We start from the raw sequence: 24928 nt of genomic DNA, 5'->3' as shown, positions 1-24928 counted from the left end.
AAATAATTGGCCACAAATGCCTGGTACCACATAATGGTTAGGAAGACAGTTTAGTTATATGAAATTGAAAGTCAAAAAAAAAAAAATTTAAAAATCACCAGTAATTTTCCACAAACCTGGCCGCAGCCTCCTTTGTTGAGAAATAGCATCAAAAGCAACCACAAGATCAATCCTCTTTCTTCGAAGATACTGATTGCACTGTGTGTGTGAGAGATGATCAGACCCTTCCCAAATTCTTCCTGACTTGACAGCCTGTGTGTGTGCTGTATGTCTTGTGTGTGTGTGTGTGTGTGTGTGTGGTATGAAGTGATGTATGTGGTATGGCATGTAGGGAGGAGGTGTGATATGTGTGAGGTATGTATATATGATTTGTGTGTTTGTTGGGAAAGAGTAGCATTAAGTGGTGTATGTGTTTTGTGTTTTGTGTGTGGTGTGTATGTGTGCATGTGGTGTGTGTATGTTGAGTGTTTATCTTTGTGTGGTGGTGGGGGCAGTAGGGTTGTATATGCATTAGATACCGCATGAGTCTGATTAAGTTTGTGTAATTAAATGGCTAGAATTTTGGGTCCACCTCAGAAGGTTCAAGAACATATTAAAATATTGGGGATGTTTAATATTTAGTAATTCAATCAGCTCAGCCTTTTTTCTAACAACTGCTAACTTCTTACACACAGTTTATTCTGAAGAAGATCTTTAGATCATTTGCTTTAGTGCACTCATTTTACAAATGAGAGAACTACAACCTAAAGGGGAAAGGGACTGCCTGATTTCACACAGAGCTGGCAGCCTGCCCATTAGTATGGTGAACAAGAGCTGCCCTTCAGAGACAACATCCATATGCTTCTGAATAAAGCCAAGGACATCACTGAGCATCCTCTCTAGACAATGCATTCCCCTCTGAGTCCTTCAGCAACCAGATTTCTCTTATTGTTCAGCATTAAAAACCCTGTGGAGAGTAGCCATCTGAGGCCTGAAGGCCTGGTTGAGATCCATTTGCTAAATGAGGGCATTATCTGCAAAGAAAGACTCCCCATCAAAGGTATGCTAATGACAAGTAGAGGGTTGGAAAGCCAAGAAGGGATCCTGCTAACTTGTGAATAAAAGGAAACCTGATATAATAATGCCCCAAAAGAGAGCATTATTATATCGATGCTCCCAAGGAGAGGGAGCATCAGACTGGCCAGCCAGAGCCCAACCCATTGTGCATGGAGTCAAGATTCCTGCCCATTAGTACACTAATGACACTCTATGCTCACAGTCTCCTCATCCAGGCTCCCAGGAGCATCCCCATCATGCCATTCTGTCCCACATCTCTATGCCTTTTCCTCCTCTACTGTGTACAGTTTTCCTACATGACCCATCTGCTGGACTCCTTTTCCTTGAAAATACAGCTCTACTATCATTCTCTTGAGAGACGATCTCCCCTGAATCAGCACCTCTTCTCCTTCCAGCCATATGCCCCTTTTCACAGCCTACATATGGGTTTTGTGGCATCATTTTGCATTTCTGGGTCCCTAACTAAACGAGAGTTCCCTGAAGGAAGGACTCACCCTTTTCATCTCCAAAACACAAGCCTTAGATCTCTAGAAAATGGTAGCTGTCCACAGATAAATGAATAGATTTCTAGAAAATGTATTTGTTATCTATTACAAAATAGCAAATCACTACAAATTTAACAGCTTGAAACAATACACATTTATTATCACACAGTTCCTGTAGGTCAGAAGTGCTGGCAAAGTTTAACCATTTCCTCTACTTAGGGTCCACAAGACTAAAATCCACATGTGTCATTCTAGACCACATTCTCACCTGGAGAGAAACTGGGGCAGAGCTGACTGATTTCAAACTCAGTTGGTTTGTTGATGGAATTCATTTCCCTGTGGTTTTAGGACTGAGGTTCCAGTTCCTTGCTGGATGTCAGATGGAAGTTATGTCCCTTGCCAGCAGGACTTCCCAAGATGACTTCTTGTGTCATTAGCCAAGAAGGAGAGTAGATAATGTAACATAGTCATTGAAGTGACACCTTTCACCTTTGTCATATTTTATCAGTTAGAACCAAATGAAGGTTCCTCACATGCAAGAGAAGGGGAGCATACTTAGACAGGAAGGCAGGAATTGTTGGGGACTATCCTAGAGTCTGTCCACCATGAAAGAATAGAGTGAATCTTTCTGGTAAATTCTTTACCTTGCTATCATTTCCCTTTTACTCCTCCTTTGTATTCTTTCTTGCAGGTGGCTTTGCTGCTGTTGGCAGATTGCTTCTGGAAGAAGATTCAGCTCCAGTGGCCCCAGGTCCTAGGAAAAGAGAATCCATTCAACCCCCAGATTGAACAGGTGTTTGGAGATCAAGGAGGACACTGAGTCTCTTAGGGACATGCACTCCTGGAGAACTCAGGAAAACAGGAGTTTGGGTAAATTCATTCAACAAGCAGTATGGGAACTGTGATGCCACAGGCCCTCAGGTCCCCTTTAAAGGCTTTTTTTTAAAGTGCTTTTCCCTCATTCTAGAGAATATCTGATGACCATGTGAGTCTGTGTGCTTCTGACAATTTTTTTTCTCCTGAATATTTTCTTATATTCTTTGGTTGCATAATCTTATTGTCTATTCCAATGATAATAATTCCAAATATAATAATAACATTCCAATAATGATATCATTGTCTATAGAAAAATAAAATGTACTGTTTATTATTGATAATTTTGAAGTTTCTTTCAGGTTTACAACTGGTAAAGTCAGGTAAATTTTTAGGATTGTTTTCACATTGGGAAGATTTCTATCAAATTTCTTCTGTATGAGCACTAAGAAAGGCACAACCCCTATCTGTAGTGCTGTCAAAGCTTTGTGTACATAGAAATTCTGGTCACACTATTCTAATTGGGTGTCCACTCCCTTGCCCACCTCTGATTGCAACTCATATTAAGGGGTCAGTCTGTGTAAGCCTATTCCCACCTCAGGCAGCCACACCCCATGTCCAAGTGAGCACATCTTCCTAATTTCTGCCTTTAGGAGCTTGCTTGGCACAACTCAGTGTACTAGGTATTGACAATTAAATAAACCAGGCTTTTCCTTTGGTGGTCAGTTTGGGGAGGCATTCTTTGTGCTCTTCAGGAATCTCTGTAGAATCAGCCCCTTTCCCTCATAACAACAACCACGTTTAACAGTAGTTCCTCCCTCCCAGTGTCACCCTCAATCCCTCATTCCTGCTTCCTGAGGTGGTTTCCCCAATAAACACCTGCATCCAAATCTTTGTTTCAATAAGGAAAAAATTAATATGGTGGTGTATGTGTAATTGCTTATGCTTTATTACTGAATATATTCCTGATAGGGAGATACTTCTGTTTCCACCAGGTACCAAAAAGAAGCCAATCTCCCCCTAAGTGTACATATCTGGTGATTCAAAGGAATTGCCACAGGCTGGCATCTGGCTCTGGCTTCATGCTCTTTTCCTCCATGACCCACACACTGTTGGTGCCAGGCATATAGGACACTTTCATAGTGTCATTTGGCCCCTGACTTTGCACCTTTGTCATGATGCTGGTGGTCAATAGGAGAGTATCTGGAAGCCCATCCTACACAAGGATGGTAGATATAACCTAACCATGCACTGGAATGACTGAAACCATAACCATATATCAACCTCAACCCAAGGTCAATGATCTTGGCCCTATGGCTACAAAGCCCTATGGCTACTCGAGAATCTCAGGATATTAGGGAAAAATACAACAGAGAGAAAGCAATTATGCTTAAAATATCTCATTTTTTTTGCAAATTTTAGAAAGTTTGGGACCATGTGAATGCATTGTTGGGGCCCTTCCAGGGTCTTGGATGGGATCATAAAACTTAATCTTTATTAGACTTATGATAAATCCACCTCTGCTCACAAGATTAATTTGCCAGGTTGTGAAGCTTCAGTTTTCAGTCAATACACTTATAATGTTGTCAATCCATTCATTTCTGTCACATGGATGGCAGCTGTGTTCAGCATGACCAGCACATGTCCCCAGAAGGGGAATTAGCAGAGGATCAACACAGCATCAGGAGGCCACCTATTTGCAGTAAGAAATACAAACTAGAAGAATGAATTGCAGAGTGTGAGTCTTGGAAAGCTGGTCGTGTTGGAACTTGGGTGATAAATATCCCACTACTATATTGTCACTTGCTTCTCCTACTTATCAGACAAAAGGCCTGTCTTGTTCTTCATTATTAAATGGGGTCCCTTGCTTTCCACATGAGTAATTATCAAAAACTTCTATTTCCTCCTACCTCTGGGCACTTTCTTTGTAGATTAGAGCCTTTTGGGGCAGAACCCAGTTGGAAAAAAATATGTTCAGGTCCCCCAGCAAAAAAGATCAGCTAAATATCTTTATATGAGACTTGCATTGATACAAAACATACAGGACCAGCTTCCCCACCCCACTCTCTCACCAAGTTAATCCTTCTCTAGAAGGATCATTCACTCCTTGGGTCCATAGGGACACGCCAGCAGAACTAAGAATGCTTATGAACTTCAATGGGAAAAAGATTATCCTTTAGATAAAATTTAACATTTTCTTTTATTATAATTGTAGACCACAAAATATAGCTAGTTTGGCACAAATATTTTCATATCATATTACATAAACTGCAGATATAATCAGTTCTCATTGCTCATGCAATGATCTACAAAGTCACCTTGAACACTGAATTAGCATGTACTGAAGCATAGACCCTCGGGGGAAAGAGGGTTAGGTTCCCATGAGCCTCTGGTCACAACAATTTCATCAACCAACATATATATAACCTTGTTTTGTGTATGGTTTTTGTTTAAACATAACATTTATTTAATTTATGATTGATTCATTAACATCAAGCTCGCTGCTGACAGTGCCCTTACTCACACCTGAATGAAGCTCATTTACACACGTATTATTTCCACAGGGTGCATCACAGTCTCTTGTACTTCAATGCTACACATAGGAGTCACTTTATTTTTTTAAAGATTTATTTATTTATGCATACATGAGCTGGGGGTACAGGCCAGAGGTACAGGGGGGTGAGAGTATTCATGAGAGAGAGAGTGGGGAACAGAACAGGCAGATCAACTGAGGTACACTGCTGAGGAGAGCAGGGGGTGAGACAGGAGAGGTCTGCCGTGCCATGTGGGTTGCTCCCTGGCCAGTTTGGATCAAACTCGTGCTGCAGAGACTGCAGATTGCTTCGTTGTGCTGTGCTTAACCCCTTGCACCACCAGGGAAGCCCAGGAGTCATTTTAAACATAGAAATCACCCACAAAAAGAATAAAAATACCCCATGTGTGTCACTAAATGGCATGAAAGTTGAAACAAGAAAGCAGAACTTCACCTCAGCAAGGAAAGTGTATGTCAGATGACACATTTTTCACTGCTGTAATGCCCACAAAAGTGCCTTGAGCATTGGTTTGGGGGGTACAAATAAATTCTAGCAAGTTTTCAAATTCACATAGAATTCATGAATAATGAGGATCAACTCTATCTTGAATAACAAGTATGGTCATCAACACATTGAAACAACTATAAATTATTAGATCTCTTCTTTGCTTTTAAGAATGTTAACCCTAGTAGGAGTCCCAGGCTTCCCCAACCTGCCAAGGAGGTACATGGCACTAAAAGGTTATGTGCTCTGGGGAGTAGTGCTTTGAGACAAAAGAACTCCACAAAAAAGTCTGGTAGCACAACATGATTTATCTGCTTCCTGGAAAGGACTGGGTGGAAGTTCTGCAGTAAAGAAATGTGTTTGGCTCATCAGTTACCCAACATTTTTGACCCAGAGTCCTTTACCGGTATGAGAGCTATTAACACCCCAGGGGCGTCATGCTCTGCAGAACCACCACAGGAGATGATGTGGGGAGGAATTAGCCTCTGTCTGCATCACTCACTGGCAGTGTCAGGAGAGGAATCCCTCAGGTATATTAAGACCAGAAACTCTACCTCCCATCTTTTATATGAGGCAAGATGTCTTTGGAATCCTTCTCACTGCAGCAACAGCCTTCCTAGTAGAAATACAAATGACAAAGTCAGCACCTCTCCTGGGCCCTGAGATGCAGGGCATATTCACTGTGCTGCATGGATTTCCTGATGAATGGATGCATCAATATGCTATTAACATGTCAGTTTCTCATTAAATCTAAGTACAGAATCCATGTTTGCCCGGCAGGATGAACTCCTCTAATCTGATCTGGCAGAGGTTCTAGCATAAATATTCATACAAGCTGGGGCTCTTTTAATCTGGTCCTTTGCCTGGGGTAAAGAGGGGGTAGGTAGAGGTTGCTTTTAAATCATGTTTTCTGGGTCACTTCTTAAAACCACAGTATCTAGCAATAATGGCCTCATCATCATGAATCTGTCATTAAGGAGGATTACACTTCTGAAGCTCTTGGATGGATGGAAATACAGAGGAGAAATAAAGAGCACACAATGAGGCTTGCTAAAGATTTCTTTGGGCATTGTGCTCCTGGCTGACTGCTTTGTTTATAATTAATTACATCGTGCTTTTACAGGAACCCTTTCAGCCTCAGAGTGCTGCAGATATTACTCACACATTCACAAAGCTGCGGTCAATAAGCTGCAACAGACGAGTGAGCAGGAGCACACGCCAAGGGCTTCCAGGACAACTTCAGACCCTGGGGATTTTCCATCTCACCTGAGGATGAGATGCGCACTTTACACAGGCTCAGAAAAAGCCCCTGGGTGTTAATATTTTCACAGTGATCTCCACACTGTAGCTCTGTAAATATCAGCCAGAGTCTGCACATTGGGGGAGGCTGCTAGAACAACAGAGGGGTTTTGAAGGTTTGTAGGTGGAGACTCCAGGTTAATATAACTCTGGTGGAACAACAAAACTCTGTCCTGGAAGACACATCACAACACAGTTAGTAAGAACTTCAAGAAGGTACAGGTTTGGGAGACTCTCCTCGGGTTTGAATTTTGTTTAAGCTTCTGGTTCTCAATTACCTTCTCTTTAAATAGGGAGCAATAATACAGTCGTGTGTTGCTTAACAACAGGGATACATTCTGAAAAATGTGATATTAGGTGATTTTTGTCCAAACATCATAGAGTGTACTTACTCATACCTAGATGGTCTAGCCTACTAAAACCAAGGCTATGTGGTGATACATTGGAACCACCATCATCTGTGTGGGCCGTTGTTGACCTAAATGTTAGGTGCTATTTCCCAGCACTATGGTGAGCATTAACAAGAGGTGATGTTTATAGAGGGCTAACTGGCATATATTTTCTCCCTTAACCCTTGTAACAACTATTTAAGGCAAGTCTGTCACAAATGTCTGCTCTCACAGATATCGAAATAGTAACAGAGAGCAATAAAATAACTTGCTGGAGATTACACAACCAATATAAAATGAATCAGTAATTTGGAGTCAGTTCATCTGGTTCTAGGTTCTATGCTGTTAGCCACTATGCAACCCCACCTCTTTTTTTTTAAGATTTTTTGTATTTATGCATACAAGAACTGGGGTGCAGGCCAGAGGTGTGGGAGGTGAGAATATTCACCAGAGACAGAGTGGGGAGCGGGTAGAACAGGAAGATCAACTGAAATGCACTGCTGAGAGGAGCAGCCGGAGAGACAGGAGAAGTCTACTGTGCCATGTGGGTTAGCTCTCTAACCTGGGATGGAACTCATGCCATAGTGGCTGATGATAGCTTGATAGTGCTGAGACTTTAACCCCTGCACCACCAGCAAGGCCCGCAACCCCACCTTTATTAAGATGATGTTTGCCTAATATCAAGAGTAATCAATCAACAGGTAATAATACAACACTTGATAATATTTTTTTAATAAAATAAATAACACTCAGAAAACTAGAAGTAAATCTACTTTCCCTTTTTGCCCTTTTAAAATTTTTTATTGTGTTTAAATATATATAACATAATATTTACCATTTTAACAATTTGAAGTACACAATTCGTTGGCATCAAGTACATTCACAATGTTGTGCAAATATTACCACTATCAATCTCCATAAATTTTCATCAGACTAAATAGAAACTGTGCCCATTAAACAATAATTCCCCAATTCCCCTTCTCCCTGCCCCTGGTATTCCATTTTTGTCTTTATGAATTTTCTAGCTACCTTATATAGGTGGGATTATGCAATATTTTCTTTGGTTTATTTTGCCTAGCATAATGTTTTCAAGGTTCATCTAACATATAGCTTGTATCAGAATCTTATTGTTTTGAGTAATATTCCACTTCACACACACACACAACACACACATATTTATGTATATAACACATCTGTTTATCCACTCATCTGTTGGTGGACACTGTGTTTCCACCTTTTGGTTATTGTGAATAATGTTGCTATGAATGTGGGTGTACAAGTGTCTGGTTGAGCCACTGCTTTCAGTTCTTTGGAGTATATACCCAAGAGTGAAATTACTGGATCATATGGTAATACTATATGCAACTTTTTGAGGAAATTTCAATTATTTTACACAGTGACTGTGACATTTTACATTCCCATGAAGCACAAAGATTCCAATTTCTCCAAGTTCTCACCAACATTTTTTTTTGTTTTCCTTTTATTAATCAAGAAATAGCCATCTAACTAGGAATGAAATGTTATCTCATTGTGGGTTTTTTCCTTCAGCTTTATTTAGGTATAATTGACAAAAATTATAATACATTTGCATTGTCAATGTCATGATTTGATACACACATATATTGTGAAAAGAGTCCCATGGTCAAATTCATTAACACATCCATCACCTCAGATAGTTACCTTTATTTATTTATTTATTTTTTGATGAGGGCACTTAAGTTCTACTCTTCACAAATTTTAATATACAATTATACAATACAGTATTATCAACTATACTCACTATGCTTTACATTACTCTGCAGACTATTCATCTTGTAACTGAATGTTTGTGTGCTTTTACCAACCACTCCCTATTTTCTCTACCCTCTAGCTCCTGGAAACTATCATTTACTCTCTCTCTATGAATTCAACTTTTTGAGTTTTTTATTCCACATACAAATGATACCATATTATATTTATCTTTCTCTGTCTGTCTTATTTCACTTAGCAGCATGATCTCAGTTTTGTCCATATAATCACAAATGACAGAATTTCCTTTTTCAAAGTTGAATAATATTCTGTCATTTACATGGACTACAATTTACTTATCTACTTATCATCTCTTTTGGGGAACATTGATAGTCAGGGAGACTGTTCATTTGGACGGGGAACAAGGAGGACTTCAGAAGTCTTTGTATTTTCCCCTCAATTGTGCTATGAACCAAAAACTACTCTAAAAAGTAAAGTGTATTTAAAAAAAATTAAGCCAGTTGATGGCAATTTGGTATTTGAGGCTATATAGCAACTCATTAAAAAATCTATAATGTTGTCTTGCACTGAAGATAGAAAAGCCATCATGTGAATTCGGGCAACAGGCCAGGGCCATCTGATTCTCGTTAACCTTCAGGTTAAAATCTTCTTTTAGAGCTGAGTTTCATACACTACTGCCTATAGATTGCAAGGTCTATGCTTATAAAAATAAATTTCTAATAAAAATAAGATTATGTTCCACCATTGTAAATTTATATACCAGCAGCACAATGCTAGAAAGTGAAATTTTTCAGTTTTATTAAAGTCAGAAAGCACAAAATACTTAAGAGTAAAACTAACAAAAAACATATAAGACCTCTATACTGAAGAAAATATTTTGCTGAAAGAAATGTTAAGAGACCTAAATAAATAGTTCTATATACCACATTCATAAAACAAAACAAAAAAAAAACTAAATATTATTAAATTGGTGAATTTACTAACGTTGATCTATAGATTCAGCATATTACTGAACATAATTTCAAAGGTTTTTAAAATATAAGTTGAGGGGCCTCCCTGGTAGCCTAGGGGTTAAGTATCAGCACTATCACCACTACTATGTCCTGAGTTCTATCCCCAGCCAGGAAGTTAACCCACATATGGCACGGCATACCTCTCCTATCTCTCCCACTGCTCCCCTTAGCAGTGTATTTCAGTAACTCTGCCTGTTCTGCTCCCCACTCTGTCTCTGGTGAATCCTAAGAATCTAAGTTAGTCAAGACAATTTTGGATAGGAAAAAAAAAAAAAAAAACACAAGTATTTCACCTCCTGACTTAAAACTTATTATAACACTACAACAATCAAGATAATGTGTTTCTGACATCGGATGGACAAGTAGATCAAGAGAACAGAAAGAGTGCCTAAAAACAAACTCCCATTTACATGATCATCTGAAGCAGACAAGGAAATTCAGGTGGAAGAAAAGTCTTCTTAATGAATGGTACTGGAACAACTGGATTTTTTTTTTTTTTTTAAGAACTTTCACTTCTGGGCCTCTCTGGCAGCACAGAAGCTAATGTCTCAGCGCTATCAAGCTATTACCAGCCACTGTAGCCTCAGTTTGATCCCCAGCCGGTGAGCTAACCCACATGGCAAAACAGACCTCTCCTGTCTCACCCATTGCTCCCCTTAGCAGTGTATTTCAGTAGACTCTCCTGTTCTGCTCCACACTCTGTATCTGGTAAATCCTCTCACCCCCTACCCCATACCTCTGGCCTATACCCCAGTTCTTATATGTATAAATAAATAAAAATAATAAATCTTTTTTAAAAATACAGATATTTTTAAAAAAGAACTTCTACTTCTATATAAAACCACATATAAAAATTAATTTGACATGGATCATGGACCTAAATGTAAAAGCCAAAACTAAAAAACCTCTAGAGGAAAACATAAGAAAATATCTTCTCATTTTGGGGGTTGGGAGGAGTTTTCTAGAAAAGACACAGAAACAGTTACCAAAAAAAAAGATAAATAAGAAAAATTAGCATTATTTTGTTAAATTAAACAAAATTTAAAAACCCCATTCATCCAAAGACACCACAGACCAGAAATATTCACAAAACATAGATTTGGCAAACAATTCCAGAATGTTTAAAGAACTCTTACAACTCAATAAAGATAACCAACCACTTTTTTAAGATTTAAACATAAACTTCACATAGGAATGTGAATAGACAATAAGCAGAATAAGTGCATGAGAAAGTGCTCACCACCCTTAGTCACCAGGGAAATACAAATTTAAACCACAATGAAATACCACTTCTCACACATCAAGATATAAGTGAAAAGACTGACAGCCCCAAGTGTTGGAGCAAAAACTCTTAAGTGTAAGGTTTTTTGGAAAAGTTTTCTTATAAAACTAATCATAAATCTAACCTATGCTACAGAAAATTCACTCTTAATTATTTACCAGCATATGTCCATGAAAAGACTTGCACAAGGATGTTCATAGAAACCTTATTCATAATAACTAAAATCTGGAAGCTGCCCAGATGTCCATCAAGGAGAATGAATAAACCTATGAAAAGCTGCTCTGCAATATATAAGAAACCACTGACACACACAAGAATAAATCTCAAATTATTATGGAAGTCTTCTGCAAAAGGGTCTGCAGTGTGTAATTCATATATGTGTATATGAATTTTAGAACAAGGAAAATTAATCTATGATTAAAAAAATCAGAAAACTGTTCAGACAGTGTGGGGAAAAACTGGGAAAAGACATAAAGGACTTTCTGGAAATATAATAACATCCTCATAATGGTTTGAGCTACACAGATGTATGCACTTACCAAAGATACAAAACATACCAAAACTCATTTAAGATTTGTATACTTCATTGTATGTAAATGCTATCATGTGATTGAACGAATGCCTAGACATGTGAATGAACGAATGCCTGTATTTGCTATTTACCTTCATAAAAATAAGGTGGGGGGGTGGATTTAAGTACCTTAAGGCAGATGTGTGTGTGTGTGTGTGTGTACACCTATAGATGAATAATTTTTCTAACAAATCTTGAAAGTCTATAAAGGTCACTGGAAAAATCCATTAAAATATTACACAATTTATTGCACCCTGTAATAGTCTACAGGCATATAAAAAGAGTTTGTGTCCATGTAATTGCTAAGCTGGTTTCATTACAAGAAAGAAACATCAAGGGAAAAAAAAAGATTATAAGCTCCTAAACTTTAGAGCATATAAATAGGGCTATAATTTGGAAGAAGGAAAGACATAGGGAAAAGAAAGAGAGGATAATTAGGACACAAAAAAGGAACAGGCTCATGAATTACCTTGAAAGCACAATTTTGAAATATAATTATCTTAATTCATTCCCATCCTGAGGAAATGTACAGAATGACGCCAACAGTTCCTCCCTGGCCTGCTGACAGCTTTATTAAGCCAAGTGACTTCTGATGTTTCCATTCAAAGAAACAGAATCCCTTTATGGAGACCAGGCTGGTGTAAACTTTGAAAAAGGAGGCAAGAGACATTAATTAGATGTTGGATTATATTGCAAACCACGCCAAGGCTGATTAGCTATGTGGACCAAGCACACAATGAGAAACTCTAACGACTAGAAAATCTGACATTTGGAGTGTTGATTATTTGTTCTTCAGCACCATGGCCCTGCTTCTTTCTGCCAGGTGAGGCTGCCCAGTGAAGGCGTTAAGGAGGGATTTTAACTCCATCCATCATGGTGGAGTAGTTCATTCACTGCGACATCATATTCTTTTTCTCTCATGGACTGCAAGGAAAATAAAGAGTGGTGCAGAGTATGGTAAAAAGCCAATAGCTAGCAAGGAAATTAGAGTAATTTTATTATTTTAGAAAATGTAGTATTCTGAGAAAACATGGGAGCTGATGTAACATTTTGTCTTAGAGTCAGGGTAAGGTTTGAATGTTGGCTCTGCTGTGTGACCTTAGAAATAGTACTTAAAAGCTCAAGCCTCAGGTTCCACATAGTCTTAGATCCTTGTATTTGACATGAGAAGTCTATCAGGATTAAATGAGATAACACATGTTAAGCTCCAAATCATAATAACTTATCTACATTCCCAAAATCCAAAATCCTCCTACAACTAGGTTCATTACCAAACTCACTTGGAGGCACAACCTGACTTGACCTACCATTTAATCTTTATCCTACTTAATGTGAACATTCATGTTTAATTGTAGAAATGTTAATGTTTTGATCATGGGGAATTGCCCTGGACCCTTCTAGAGTATTACATAACATGTGGTGTATACACTGTACTGGTTTACACCTAATTAATAAATTAAATTGGCTTCATAAATTCCAAACATTTTAAATTCTAAAGCACATCTGACCTCAAAATTTCAGAAGTGTGAACCTCTATGACATCTTTATTTTGTTATTAATTTATAAATTCCCTATTCCTATTTTATTGCCTGTCAAGACCTCTTACGAATGTTTATTATGTTAAAAGAGTTTATGTAAGCTGATTATGATTAAATTATATGATATCAGTGAGTTGGGGTCATCTTCCAAAAGAAAAACAGGATTTCTGGACAAAACACGCTGCTACCTCCTGGCAAACTTTGAGCCCAGGATTTAAGGAGAATAAATCAGGACCACCCAGTAGAAGACACTACTGAACAAATAAGTGGAATCAAGGAAGGGGACGCAAGGGAGTGGTCATACCTGACAAACCCAATTCAGTTCCATCTTGGAAGCTGAGTAGACAGACAAGGGATTTCCACTTTGCTCTCAGCTAAGGTACAAACACCCAATTAAAGTATTACCTAGGTGAGCTAGTCCATGCATTGAAGAGTAAGCTTCTGCGCACATTTGAAGATTAAGTGGCTGGCTACAATGCATCAGAGGGCACGTGGAAATTTTGAAAGATCTGACTTGTAGAAACTGTTTTTGAAAGCTCTCCATTCATTTCAGATTTCTTAATTCTTTGGCATAAATTGTTCTGAAGGATGTTATAGCATACGCTCATTTTTAACTACACAGAAAGCTGAATTAATAATAAAAAGCATAATTTGGTTAAAAGCTAAGTGCCCAGTCTTTTAAATATCTCAAATGCCAGGAGAGGAAGCAAGGCAACCTGGCAAAACCAACCAGAGAAGTGTTGGCACCATCTGGTGGTGAAAGTGAAAACTATACATGTACATGACTAGCCTGGAAAAAACCACCACAAAAATAAATAAGGGAGATCTGAAAAGTCATGGCAAACATGGAAATAAGCAAAGACCAATCAAATGAGAACAGACCTTATGGGATTGTAATAGTAAGGAGTCAGCCACCATTACTTACTTTTGGCCATACCACCTGGCTGTTCAAGTGCTGAGGAAGGTGGGGTCAGGCCCTTGCAAAATCTGAACATTGACCTGAGTTACCCGGCTTCAGTGGCTCTCTATGGGCTACTCCCAGTGGCCACTGGCTGGGCTAGGAGTGGGTCAGGGGAGGGTATATGGATCTCACAAAGGTCCTGGAAGGGGCCACCAGGGTAGTGACCTGAGACCTCAGGCCTCCCCACACTTAGTCCAGCCACACCTGCTTTGCTCAACCCTCCAGAGGCCTCTTCTGGGTCCATGGTTGCCAGATGAAAATAGTCAACTCTCTGAGATAGATTTCTTAGCAACAGGTGAATTCTTTAAGTCAGTGTTTCTCTGTCGCAAAAGCAGTGAAGAGGCATTTAGAAACCTCCAAAGCAGCTCTGTACTTATATCAAATACACAAATGTATTCTGACATTCAGCAATTATTTGTGTTTGATGCAGCAGAAAAATCAAAATGAAAGAAACTGTCTTCTGACACCTAACCCCACCCCATTCCAAGAGTATTAACAAATCCTGCTATTCCTTTCCTCAGGTATTTTAATATCCAGGAGAAGCCGCCAGAGAGCCTCTCTTCTGGCCGCCTTAGAAGATGATACTTCAGCCCTTTGGTGGCAAGGAGGTGCAGAGAACTTTGAGGAGAGAAGAAGCAGTTAGGAGACCAGGAGCAGGTTCCCAGGATCGAGAGGGAAAACAAGGGAGCAGTGCAATCTTGGTGGTTTGCCCAGGAGTCTGGCCCTGCACAGGGACTCAGGTAAGGGCAGAGATTGCCACTATAACACCTGCATAGGCTTGTACAAGCCATCAGCATGTGGAACAGGAAGCTTGCTTCCCGCCGAGTGTGGAACAAGAGAGTTTCTCTGATTCCCTGTGATCCTGGGGCAGGAGGGAAACCACCACCAAAAACAGAACAGAGAGCAAATTTCCTGTCTCTTTGCTGAGGGAAAAACTCAAGTCAGTTTTCATCAACACTTGTCTGAGTTTGTGGAATAAAAGATGAAATGGTTATTCACGTAATATAGCTCTCCTCAAGAAGTTTCATTGAATGAGAGAGCTCCAGGCCTGAAATCACATTTTGGAAATCACTGATTTACTTTATTGTATATTTTTAATAGGTAATAAATTCACAGAGTTGGAAAATAAAACAACACACAAGGATATATAATACTGCTCCCTTCCCCATATAAACACAAGTAATCATTGTATTCATTTTTTCCAGCCTTTCTTTTTATAAGCAGAAGCAAATATGAATCTGTAGCCTGTTTTTCATCTTCTTCTGTAGCTTGCTCTTTCACTTAACAACATTAAGTGAATTAACAACATTAATCTTTCCACATCTACATACGCTTCCCTTCACAAGTTTGTTTTTTTGGTTTTTGTTTTGTTTTCTATGGCTGGGAAATATTCCATTATATGGATCAACCCTCATTTATTTAACTAACCCCTAATTCGTGAACATTCATGTTATTTTCAATTGTTGCTTCAAAAATCACATTGTACATGTTTTATTGTGCAATTATACAAATACATCTGTTTAATAAATTCACAGAAGTGGAATTCCTAAACCAAAGAATATATGTTTTCATTTTGACAGATATTGCCGGCTTGCTCTATTAGGATTGTATTACTTTGTGTTTTTACAGACAATCTGAATATATGCAGGGTTTAGGACAAAGTACAAAGAACACCTATATCTTTATATGAAAGTTTATCTAAAACTCATAAACTAAACTAACAAGCTAAATACAATATATATGTTCTAGTCTAATGCCATGATAAATATACCTTCATAAGAACCTGGTAGTCCAGGTAGGAATTTAGAAACCATGAATTCCTTAGAGTCCTACATTAGCACACAGCAAGAAGCTCCTGGCCTGCAATTGCCCCCTTCTCTCCCCATCCCTGTCTCAATCCCATACTCAGGGAGTTTTGTGCTCACAAAGGCAGACACCCTAGCCCCCACCTTCAGTTCATTTCATACTACCCAAGGAACAGCCATCCCTCAGGGCTGGTGTGGTCCACCTTTCAGAAGATGTCCTAGGGGAAAGGCCTGCACATCCCCCAGGAGCAGATTCTGGCCATTTAGGCCGAAGATTCTGAGATCCCAGAAAGGGAGATGAAAGCTCTAGGTGGGCATGTCTAATTGGCCTCTGGAAGGTGGACCATGTCTAGAACTAGGAGCCTCTGAAAGAGACCCTATTGTTTGGGAAGTCATTTTCTTTCTAAAAAAGCAAATCTGCTATGATGCTCTTTAACCACTTCTGAACAGCCTCTTATCTGCAGATTCTGGCACAGGTTTTTGAATAGTCTTGGCTAAGGGAGTTGTCTGTCTTTTCCAAAGGCCTGCTTAGTGATAGAATAGAAATATTACAGACTTCCCTTAGGGAGTGTGCAAATTCAGATTCTTAATGCTCTTAAGAACAGCCATATACTCTTCTTTATATAAATTTGTAGCAAAATGGAATTAATGTCCCAATTTCAAAGTTTGTCCCTATTGGTAAACCAGTTGTCTGGAATTTTCATTCCAGAACTATGATAATTGTATGTGTTTGTATTGTTATCAAGGCTAGGCATGTGATCTCAAGCCATAAGACAAATGTGGGGCCTCCCTGGTGGCACAAGGGGCTAAGCACAGCACTGTGAAGCTATCCGCCGCCACTGCAGCACGAGTTCGATCCCCGGGCAGGGAGGTGACCCACATGGCACGGCAGACCTCTCCTGTCTTGCCCGCTGCTCCCCTCAGCAGTGTATTTCAGTCAGTCTGCCTATTCTGTTCCCCACTCTGTCTCTAGTGAATCCTCTCACCCCCCACACTCTGGCCTGCACCCCAGTTCTTATATGCATAAATAAATAAATCTTTAGGGCCTCCCTGGTGGCACAATGGGTTAAGATGCAACCTATGAAGCTGTCCGAAGCCTCTGCAGCATGAGTTCAGTCCCCAGCTGGCCAAGGAGCTACCCACATGGCACAGACCTCTCCTGACTCACCTGCTGCTCCTCTCAGCAGTGTATTTCTGTCAATCTGCCTGTTCTGTTCCCCACTCTATCTCTGGTGAATCCTCTCACTCCCTGCACCTCTGGCCTGTACCCCAGTTCTTGAATAAATAAATAAATCTTTTTAAATAAATAAATAAATAAATAAATAAATAAATCTTTAAAAAAAAAAAAAAACAAAACCTTAAGACCAATGTGAGTTATAAACAAGAGATTAAAAAAGAATTAAGAAAGGAGGGAAAAAAGGAAGGGAGAAAATTAGAGTCTTTCTTATACACCTTTTATGAACTAATTCCTACTAACCAGGAATTCTTTATCAAGGTCAGCAATGATAGGATCTTCCTATCATTTGGAAACAAGTCAAGAGCTGCCTGGAGTTGACTTCCCTATTTTATTGTTAAACTTATCATTTAACTTTTCAGCTCTTCTTGCTGTTGCTCTGACATAAACATCAGAATTCAAGAGTTAGCTTTATGACAAGGCCTTAGACTTTTTCCTGAAATACTTCTACCCAATGAGTTCAAAACATTCCTTTTCTTCAAAATAGAATTTCTTGTAAGTTATCTTATTGTGACAGAGAGGGGGGAAATGTTAAAATTAAAATTCAGAAGAAAACCTCTTATCTAACACAATCAATTAATTGAAAAAGCCAAAGTAGGAAAGCATTGTAAGGAATTGCACACACATCTCAAATACTCATTATCATTCATCAAATGCATTTAAGGACAAGGTCTTTATTTGACAAAAGTCTGAAAAATGAGCCAACCAGCTTCTTTCTTACATAAACAGCCAATATACGATGTTTAGGTCTCTAAAGAGAACAAAAATATGAAAACACTTTTGAAGTAATCTCAGAACAATGTCCTTCTAGATTTCTAGTCTTTTCACCTCTGCTACTTAATATGACAGCAATTTCTTTATAAAATCTTCGATAGTTCTCATAGAAAAAAAACTCCATTTCCTTGCTTTCAGTTTGTGTAATATTTAACTATGTCATTTACAAAAACATTTACAACTGATATAATCAGATTTGGGAACAAACAACATTGACTTGACTCTTCTACCTTTTGCCTGTCGAAATAGAAATACACTCACATTTTGGAGAGCAACCTACTAGCATCTGAATAGTAATTAGTCAATAGATTTTACCAAGAGAGAATTAATATAGTAACATAGCTAAGTGAGACTTACGGTCTGTTTACAATGAATATGTGTGCTTGCACATACACAAACACACATTCTCTGATTTCTCAGGAGTGTGGGTCTAAGAAGATGCTTTATTATTTATGAGGATCTAATCAAAAATCAAGAAGGCAACAGTTTTTTCTGTGTAACATATTAACCCAAACTAAACAACATTTATCAGCTCACTATTCTAGTAGATCAAGTGTGTAGGATGGCTTAGCTGGCTTGGGGTCTCACAAGACTGATTCAAGAGATTACCCAAGTTATGCTCCTTCCTTCCTGGACCCTGGAGTCCTCTTTCAAGCTCACATGGGTATTGGCAGAATTTAGTTCCTGGTGGTTGTAGTACCAAGGCTTCAGCTGCTTGAGAACTCCTGGTTTCCTGAAGAGTTGCCCTCTCCATAAACCATTTAAAAGATTGTAGGTTGCTTTTCTGAGGCCCTTAGGAGAGTTTCTCTCTCCAATCTGCTCAATCTCCAATCTTAGATATCCAAATGCAACCTTGGCAGTAAACTTTCCCCATTTATGTTGGTCAGGAGCAAATCTCCATGGAGGAGATTGTGCTTAGCTATAATTCACTGGGGATCACCATGGGTGTGTGTCTGCCATATAAAGGGAGAGAGAAAACAGAGCCTGGTGACTGGCAGAGACTGTGAGTTGGGAAAGAGACCAAGAGAAAATTTAGGCAGCTAATAAGGGCCTGGGACTCTGGGGAGACAGAAATCTACAAGGCACAGTTTGATGTGATAATCCCCTCTGCTCTTTCTCTGGGAATATTCTGTAAAAATGTACATGGTTCTTCAGATTTGGAGTCAGGTTTGGGCTGTTGATTTTCTTTGGTTCAGTTAAGATTGTTAAATGGTTAGTTCTTGGGCCTTCCCAGTGGCATAGCGGGTTGAACACCATGCTGTGAAGCTGTCTGCAGCCTCTGCAGCGCCGGTTCAATTCCTGGCTGGCCAGGGAGATTCCCACATGGCAGGGGCAGACCTCTCCTGCCTCGCCTGCTGCTCCCCTCAGCAGTGTATTTCAGTCTGTCTGCCTGTTATGTTCCCCTCTCTGTCTCTGGTGAATTCTCTCACCATCCCACGCCTCTGCCCAGTACCCCAGTTGTTGCATAAAAATAAATAAAAAAGTTTGTTCAAAAAAAAAAAAGTTAGTTCTCATAAGGCTAAGTTTTACTTAACTATTTAATGACAAGAAAAAAGGAAATTAAAACAGCTGACAAGCACATTTAAGAAATGGGTATAAAGTCAGTGGGGAAATGAATGCAGAAAATAAGTATGTCAAGTTAGATATAAAGTGGATTAACTTTCTCTAGAGCAACAATACCATATTTGGGGTCATCTTCTATCAGGTTAAGTACAAATGCATAGCCCCCCCATATCAGCTTTATACACACACACACACACACACACACACACACACACAATCTCTAACTTTATGGGACAGTAAAATGGATGGGCCCTCATCAGCTGTGGCTAGTTGGCCAAGCAATTTACTTACTCTGAGAAAGTCTTACCAGAAAATAACAGGATACTTAAAAATTCATGCAATCATCATTTTGAAATATTTCCAGGTTTATGTGTAGATTGAGCAAAATGCTAAAACTGGTCTGAAGGCAAATTTTTAAAATGGTCCGGTTACATGTAAGATACATATTAATGTTTTGCTACTTATGTCACAGAGGTTGAGGCACTTAATAATGTTTTCAAGCTGAAGAATGCATGTAATTTAATATTATTTCCAATTTAGATAATGAAGTTAAGTTTCAATAAATTACCATAACTGGCAGCAGTTGAGATATTCTAATGCTGGTCTGTCTTTCCATTATAGCAGAGAAAATTTCAATTCTAAAGCACAGAAATTTGTCTTTAACTTCCAGTGGCAACTAGAGATGATAATGTAAAGTCCTAGTCAAAGGGATGTGGCCTGCCCTAGCCTCAGACTCACACCTAACTCTGGTTCCACAAAGGTATGCTAAGTAAATGAAGAACCAACTGTCAACTATTTTTATTTGGATGGTTAAGTCAGAGAGTAATTTTTAAATAAGGTTACTGGGCCTCCCTGGTGGCATGGGCGGTTGAGCGCCACACTGTGAAGCTGTCCACAGCTTCTGCAGCATGGGTTCGATCCCCTCTGGCCAGCGAGAATCCCACATGGCGCGGCAGACCTCTCCTGCCGCCCGCTGCTGCTCTCAGCAGTGTACTTTGGTCCTTCTGCCTGCTCTGCTCCCTGCTCTGGCTCTGGTGAATTCTCTCACACTCCTGCGCTTCTGACTGTACCCAGTGCTTGTATAAATAAATAAATAAATAAATAAATAAATAAATAAATAAATAAATCTTAAAAAAAAAAAAACTATCAAAAAAATTAAAATAAAATACATAAATAAATAAGGTTACTAATCATCCACTTTTGCCTGAGGGTCAAAAGGCTCTCCTGGGACTTTTAATATTAAATCCAGAAAAGACCTGGGCCAGAATACATTGGTCATCCTACTTCAAGGCTTTTCAGAAATATCCAGGAGTCAACAGGACAGTTTAGTTGTTTTTGAACTGGTTTGGTGAAATTTAGTTAGCTTTATAGTATTCTAGTGTAAATGTTTTCCTATCAATTAAGTACAGGTATCCTTGCCCTTGACCTCATAAAACTATTTCTTAGTATTCTTCCTTACTTATCTGACTGTACTTATATGGAAGGGCTCCTTCTAAGCCATACACAGTCTTAGGCTGAAGACACTGTGGAACCAAGCATAAGTATTCTTAGCCATTGCTTTGTCATTTTGTGTGTAACTGCCATTTTAGAATTTTAGGTTTTGCTGTCCTGGGAATGACAACTGCATTCCAGAGATAGTTTCGACAGTTTGGACCCTCACTCCACCTCGCCCTCCAGTCACCAATGAGGGCAAACTTGCTGTAACTGGAGCTGCAGGCTGGAGCTCCATCTTGACCAGGCCAGTCAGCTTAGAATTATAGCTGGGCAACATTGGAGAATGCATCCTTGTAGTCAATGAGTAACTGCCAGCATGAGTTAACCCTAAAAATAAACCCCTGCTTCCTTTGTTCAGGGCTCTCGATACCTGCCACTGTGTTGGTAGGTGCCTTGAGCCCAGACTCGAGTCTGTAATAAACTCCCTTTTGTGTTTGCATCAGCTGTCTTTGGATTCTTGGAGGCTATGCTCACCGAGTCTGCTGACCTGGGGCACAACAGACACTGGAAATTTGCCTTTGGTGCTCTCTTGACCATGTAAACAGAATTTGGAAAGTTAGACTATGTTAAGAATGACAAAATGATGTCTGCAACTCACTTCCAAATGGTCATGATGTCAGTTTGGAGAGGTGTTGGGTTCAGAGAGCAGTGTCCTTGGGCTGCCTCTGAGAAAAGTTTCATCAGAGCTCTCCTTTTAGTGGCAGATGGTGAGTTTCCCCAGGAGGCAGAGACGTTTAGTTACATTCAAAAGAGCAGGTTTATTATAAAAAGAAAGAAAGGTAAGGGAAAAGAAAGGATAGGACACTCAACCAGACACAAGCGGGCAAAAAGAGCTGCCCCCAAAAGGGACAGGTTTTTTAAAAGAGAGGCCTACATAGACACAAGCAGGCAGGCTTGGGAGGAGAGTTACCTCTGCTGCTTTCAAAGGGAAAAGGTTGGTAAAGAAAAACACCTGCATAGTCACACGTAAGCCAAAGACCTGCATTTTGCCAGGGCAGAAATTGCATTGATATAATCTTCTATTTTTTTTAAAGATTTATTTATTTATGCATACAAGAGCTGGGGCACAGGCTAGAGATATAGGGGGGTGAGAGGATTCACCAGAGACAGAGCAGGGAACAGAAGAGGCAGACTGAAATACACTGCTGAGGGGAAGCAGTGAGCAAGACACGAGAGGTCTGCTGCACCAGGGTTGCTCCCTGGCTGGCCAGGGATCAAACTCGTGCTGCAAAAAATGTGGATAGCTTCATAGTGCCATGCTTAAACCCTTGCGCCACCAGGGAGGCCCTGTAATCTTCCTCTTTTTGGGAGGCATTCATTCCTTTGTGGAATTGGTAACTGTTTCTTTGTTTGTTTTGGATAAATTACTTCTAGGGTATAAGGAACCATGCTTCTCTACAATGGCCTTCCATCTCCATATCCCCACCACTGATCTGTGCCTCAGGATACTTTCTGTAGCCGTCTGATACTTGCTATAGTAGTGGGTACCTAAGGATTTTTCGTCCCCATAGCTGATTTAATGACTATGTTAATCATTTCAACCCCCACCTCCAGTTTCTGATCTTGTGATGCTTCCTTCCCAAATTTTCACTCTTAGCCTCCATCAGGCAGACAAACTAATCAATGTGATTTGATTATAAATTTAGATTTAAGTATATATAGGTAATAGTGAAACTGGAGCTGTTGTTTAGAGCCCAGTAGAGTTTTAGGGTTCATAAGAACTCCAAGAAGTTTCAGACGACAGTTATTATTGATAATTATCTCTAAGGAGAGCAGTAATCTCAGTTTAGGAAGAAATTACATGTTGGGCAAATCACTTTCCTTAAAGATGGTATTAATAAGAATGGCATAGAATGGGTTACAGATTGAATAAGAAAAGATAACACATTTAACAAGAAGTCTAGGGTATAGTTATTATTCAAGAAATCATTTGTAATGATTACAGTTAATAAGCCCAGCTGCTATAATATATCAAACCTGGAATTGCAGATGCTTCAACCTATAAAATCCATCCCTCTCTCATATCAGTGTCTTTCTGACTGGGTAGCACTTCGTGTGATCATTCAGGAATTAAGGCTCTTCATTTGATGATTTTTGTCCTCTGTGTCCATGGAGTCATCTGCATTCAGCCAAAGGGTGGGGAAGGAGAAAACATGATGAGGTGTGGGAAGTTTTATTATTATTATGCCTCTCTTCCCTCCCCGTTCAGATGGCCAGTTAATGTAATCCCATTGTGTGATGCAAAGAGAACATGTGTTTGGAAAACATCTGGTTATTCTGCTACAGTTTTGTTCCTTTACTCTTCTATTTTAACTCCTAAAATTCAGGGGTGTTTTAATTTTTTCACTTATTAGTACTAATGAGCTAATGCTGCTTATTTTTTAAAAAGATTTATTTATTTATGCATACAAGAACTGGGGTACAGGCCAGAGGTGCAGGAGGTGAGAGTATTCACTAGAGACAGTGAGGAGCAGAACAGGGGACTGACTGAAATACACTGATGAGGGGAGCAGTTGATGAGACAGGAGAGGTCTGGTGTGCCATGTTGGTCACCTCCCTGGTGGGGATGGAATTCTGTGCTGCAGTAGCTGCTGATTGCTTCATAGTGCTGCATCTTAATTCCTTGCGCCACCCAGGAGACCTCTAATGCTGCTTATTTTTGAGAGTCTAAACTAGTTAAATATTTACTTAAAAAAATTTAAATTTTCACATAGTAGAGCTAGGGTGTAGGCCAGATGTGGTGGTCCGGGGACTGTGTGAGAAGATTCACCAGACACAGACTGGGGAGCAGAAGAGGCAGATTTACTGAAATACACTGCTGATGGAGCAGTGCGGGGAGGCAGGAGAGGGCTGCTGTGCCATATGTGGGTTAGCTCCCTTGCCTGGGATCCAACTCAGGCCCTAGCAGTGACAGTGCTGAGACTTAACCCCTAGGCTCCCAGGGAGGCCCTAAAGTAGTTAAATATTTCTAACATGTGATGAAACTTTTTTGTATTTTTGATTCTAGTGCAAAGTTTGCATCAAAACCCTTGAAAGATAGAGTGAAATGTAGGCAAAGGTACAGTGAAATATGTACTCTCATTCATCCCTAAGAAAAGAGTAAATGTGTACCATCCTTCTGGAGAGACCTTTGAATTTAGAATATTTATACTGCTTGATATAGTGATTCTATTTTTGGAAAATGACCTGAGGAAATGCTATGAAATACAGATGAAAGCTTTATGTGTAAAAATATTCAGCAGCACTTTCTTTATAGTAACAAATAATTGGAATGGTTAAATAAATTACAGCACATACATAAATGAGACAGCGCAATTTAGAGGGTGGATGGTGAATGAAGAGCAGAATGACTGAGGGGCCAGGGGTGAGGGGGGATTGTGGAAAGGGCCCTAAGGGAAAAAGCTTTGAGAAATGGCAGCAACGCAGCCTGGTGGCGAGGACGGGCAATGCTGGCAGAGCAGAAAACTAGGACGACAGTGACGGGGGAAGGGGGAGATAAAGACCCAGGACTGCAGCAAAGCTCAGAGCGAGGTCGGAGGATCGAATCCTCACACCCATTCTATCATTATCAGTCACCTGTGGTCACTGCTAAACAATCCTGAGCGAGGTTTGAAATCCAAGTAGACCCCTTTTGCCATTTTAGTGGCTTCCTGGAATTTTCACTGACACTATTTTTGGAGAAGACGCGGCATATTTGCTCCGTTTGAGTTTGAATTTTCAAACTGTCAGGCTGCTGGGGGGACCACCTGATGGGCGTGGCCACTGAGAGCGAGTGGCGCGTGTGCCCCGCCCGCCCCGCCCCGCCCCGCCCCCCGCCCCGCCCCGCCCGCCCCGCCCCGCCCACCAGCCGAGCGCACCTGCGCA

General features: G+C 39.9%; 1 protein-coding gene and 1 long non-coding RNA gene across 4 annotated transcripts in view; one reads left to right on the top strand and one right to left on the bottom strand.

The window, feature by feature from the left end:
• AOAH (acyloxyacyl hydrolase) overlaps positions 1-2583 on the top strand; it is a 177656-nt gene extending 175073 nt beyond the window's left edge. For both annotated transcript variants that reach the window (XM_054692470.1, XM_037510299.2), the window contains exon 22: positions 2233-2583. In XM_054692470.1, the coding sequence (XP_054548445.1) occupies positions 2233-2361 (129 nt within the window). In that variant the 3' untranslated portion in view covers positions 2362-2583. The remainder of the gene's footprint in view (positions 1-2232) is intronic.
• Positions 2172-24823, bottom strand: LOC129145331 (uncharacterized). Of its 2 annotated transcripts, none has more exons than XR_008550789.1 (3): positions 24641-24823; positions 23042-23183; positions 2172-2295 (listed from the first exon to the last, which is right to left on the bottom strand). It is a non-coding gene; the product is annotated as an uncharacterized LOC129145331 (long non-coding RNA). The 2 variants fall into 2 exon arrangements; XR_008550790.1 differs by lacking the exon at positions 2172-2295 and adding an exon at positions 12557-12619.
• Between the last annotated feature and the right edge of the window lie 105 nt (positions 24824-24928).

The sequence above is a fragment of the Talpa occidentalis genome, unplaced genomic scaffold (assembly GCF_014898055.3).
Source record: "Talpa occidentalis isolate TD23 unplaced genomic scaffold, MPIMG_talOcc4v2.1, whole genome shotgun sequence".
Taxonomy (NCBI): domain Eukaryota; kingdom Metazoa; phylum Chordata; class Mammalia; order Eulipotyphla; family Talpidae; genus Talpa; species Talpa occidentalis.
The sequence above is the reverse complement of the archived record's forward strand: the minus strand, read 5'-3'. Positions and strand labels throughout refer to the sequence as shown.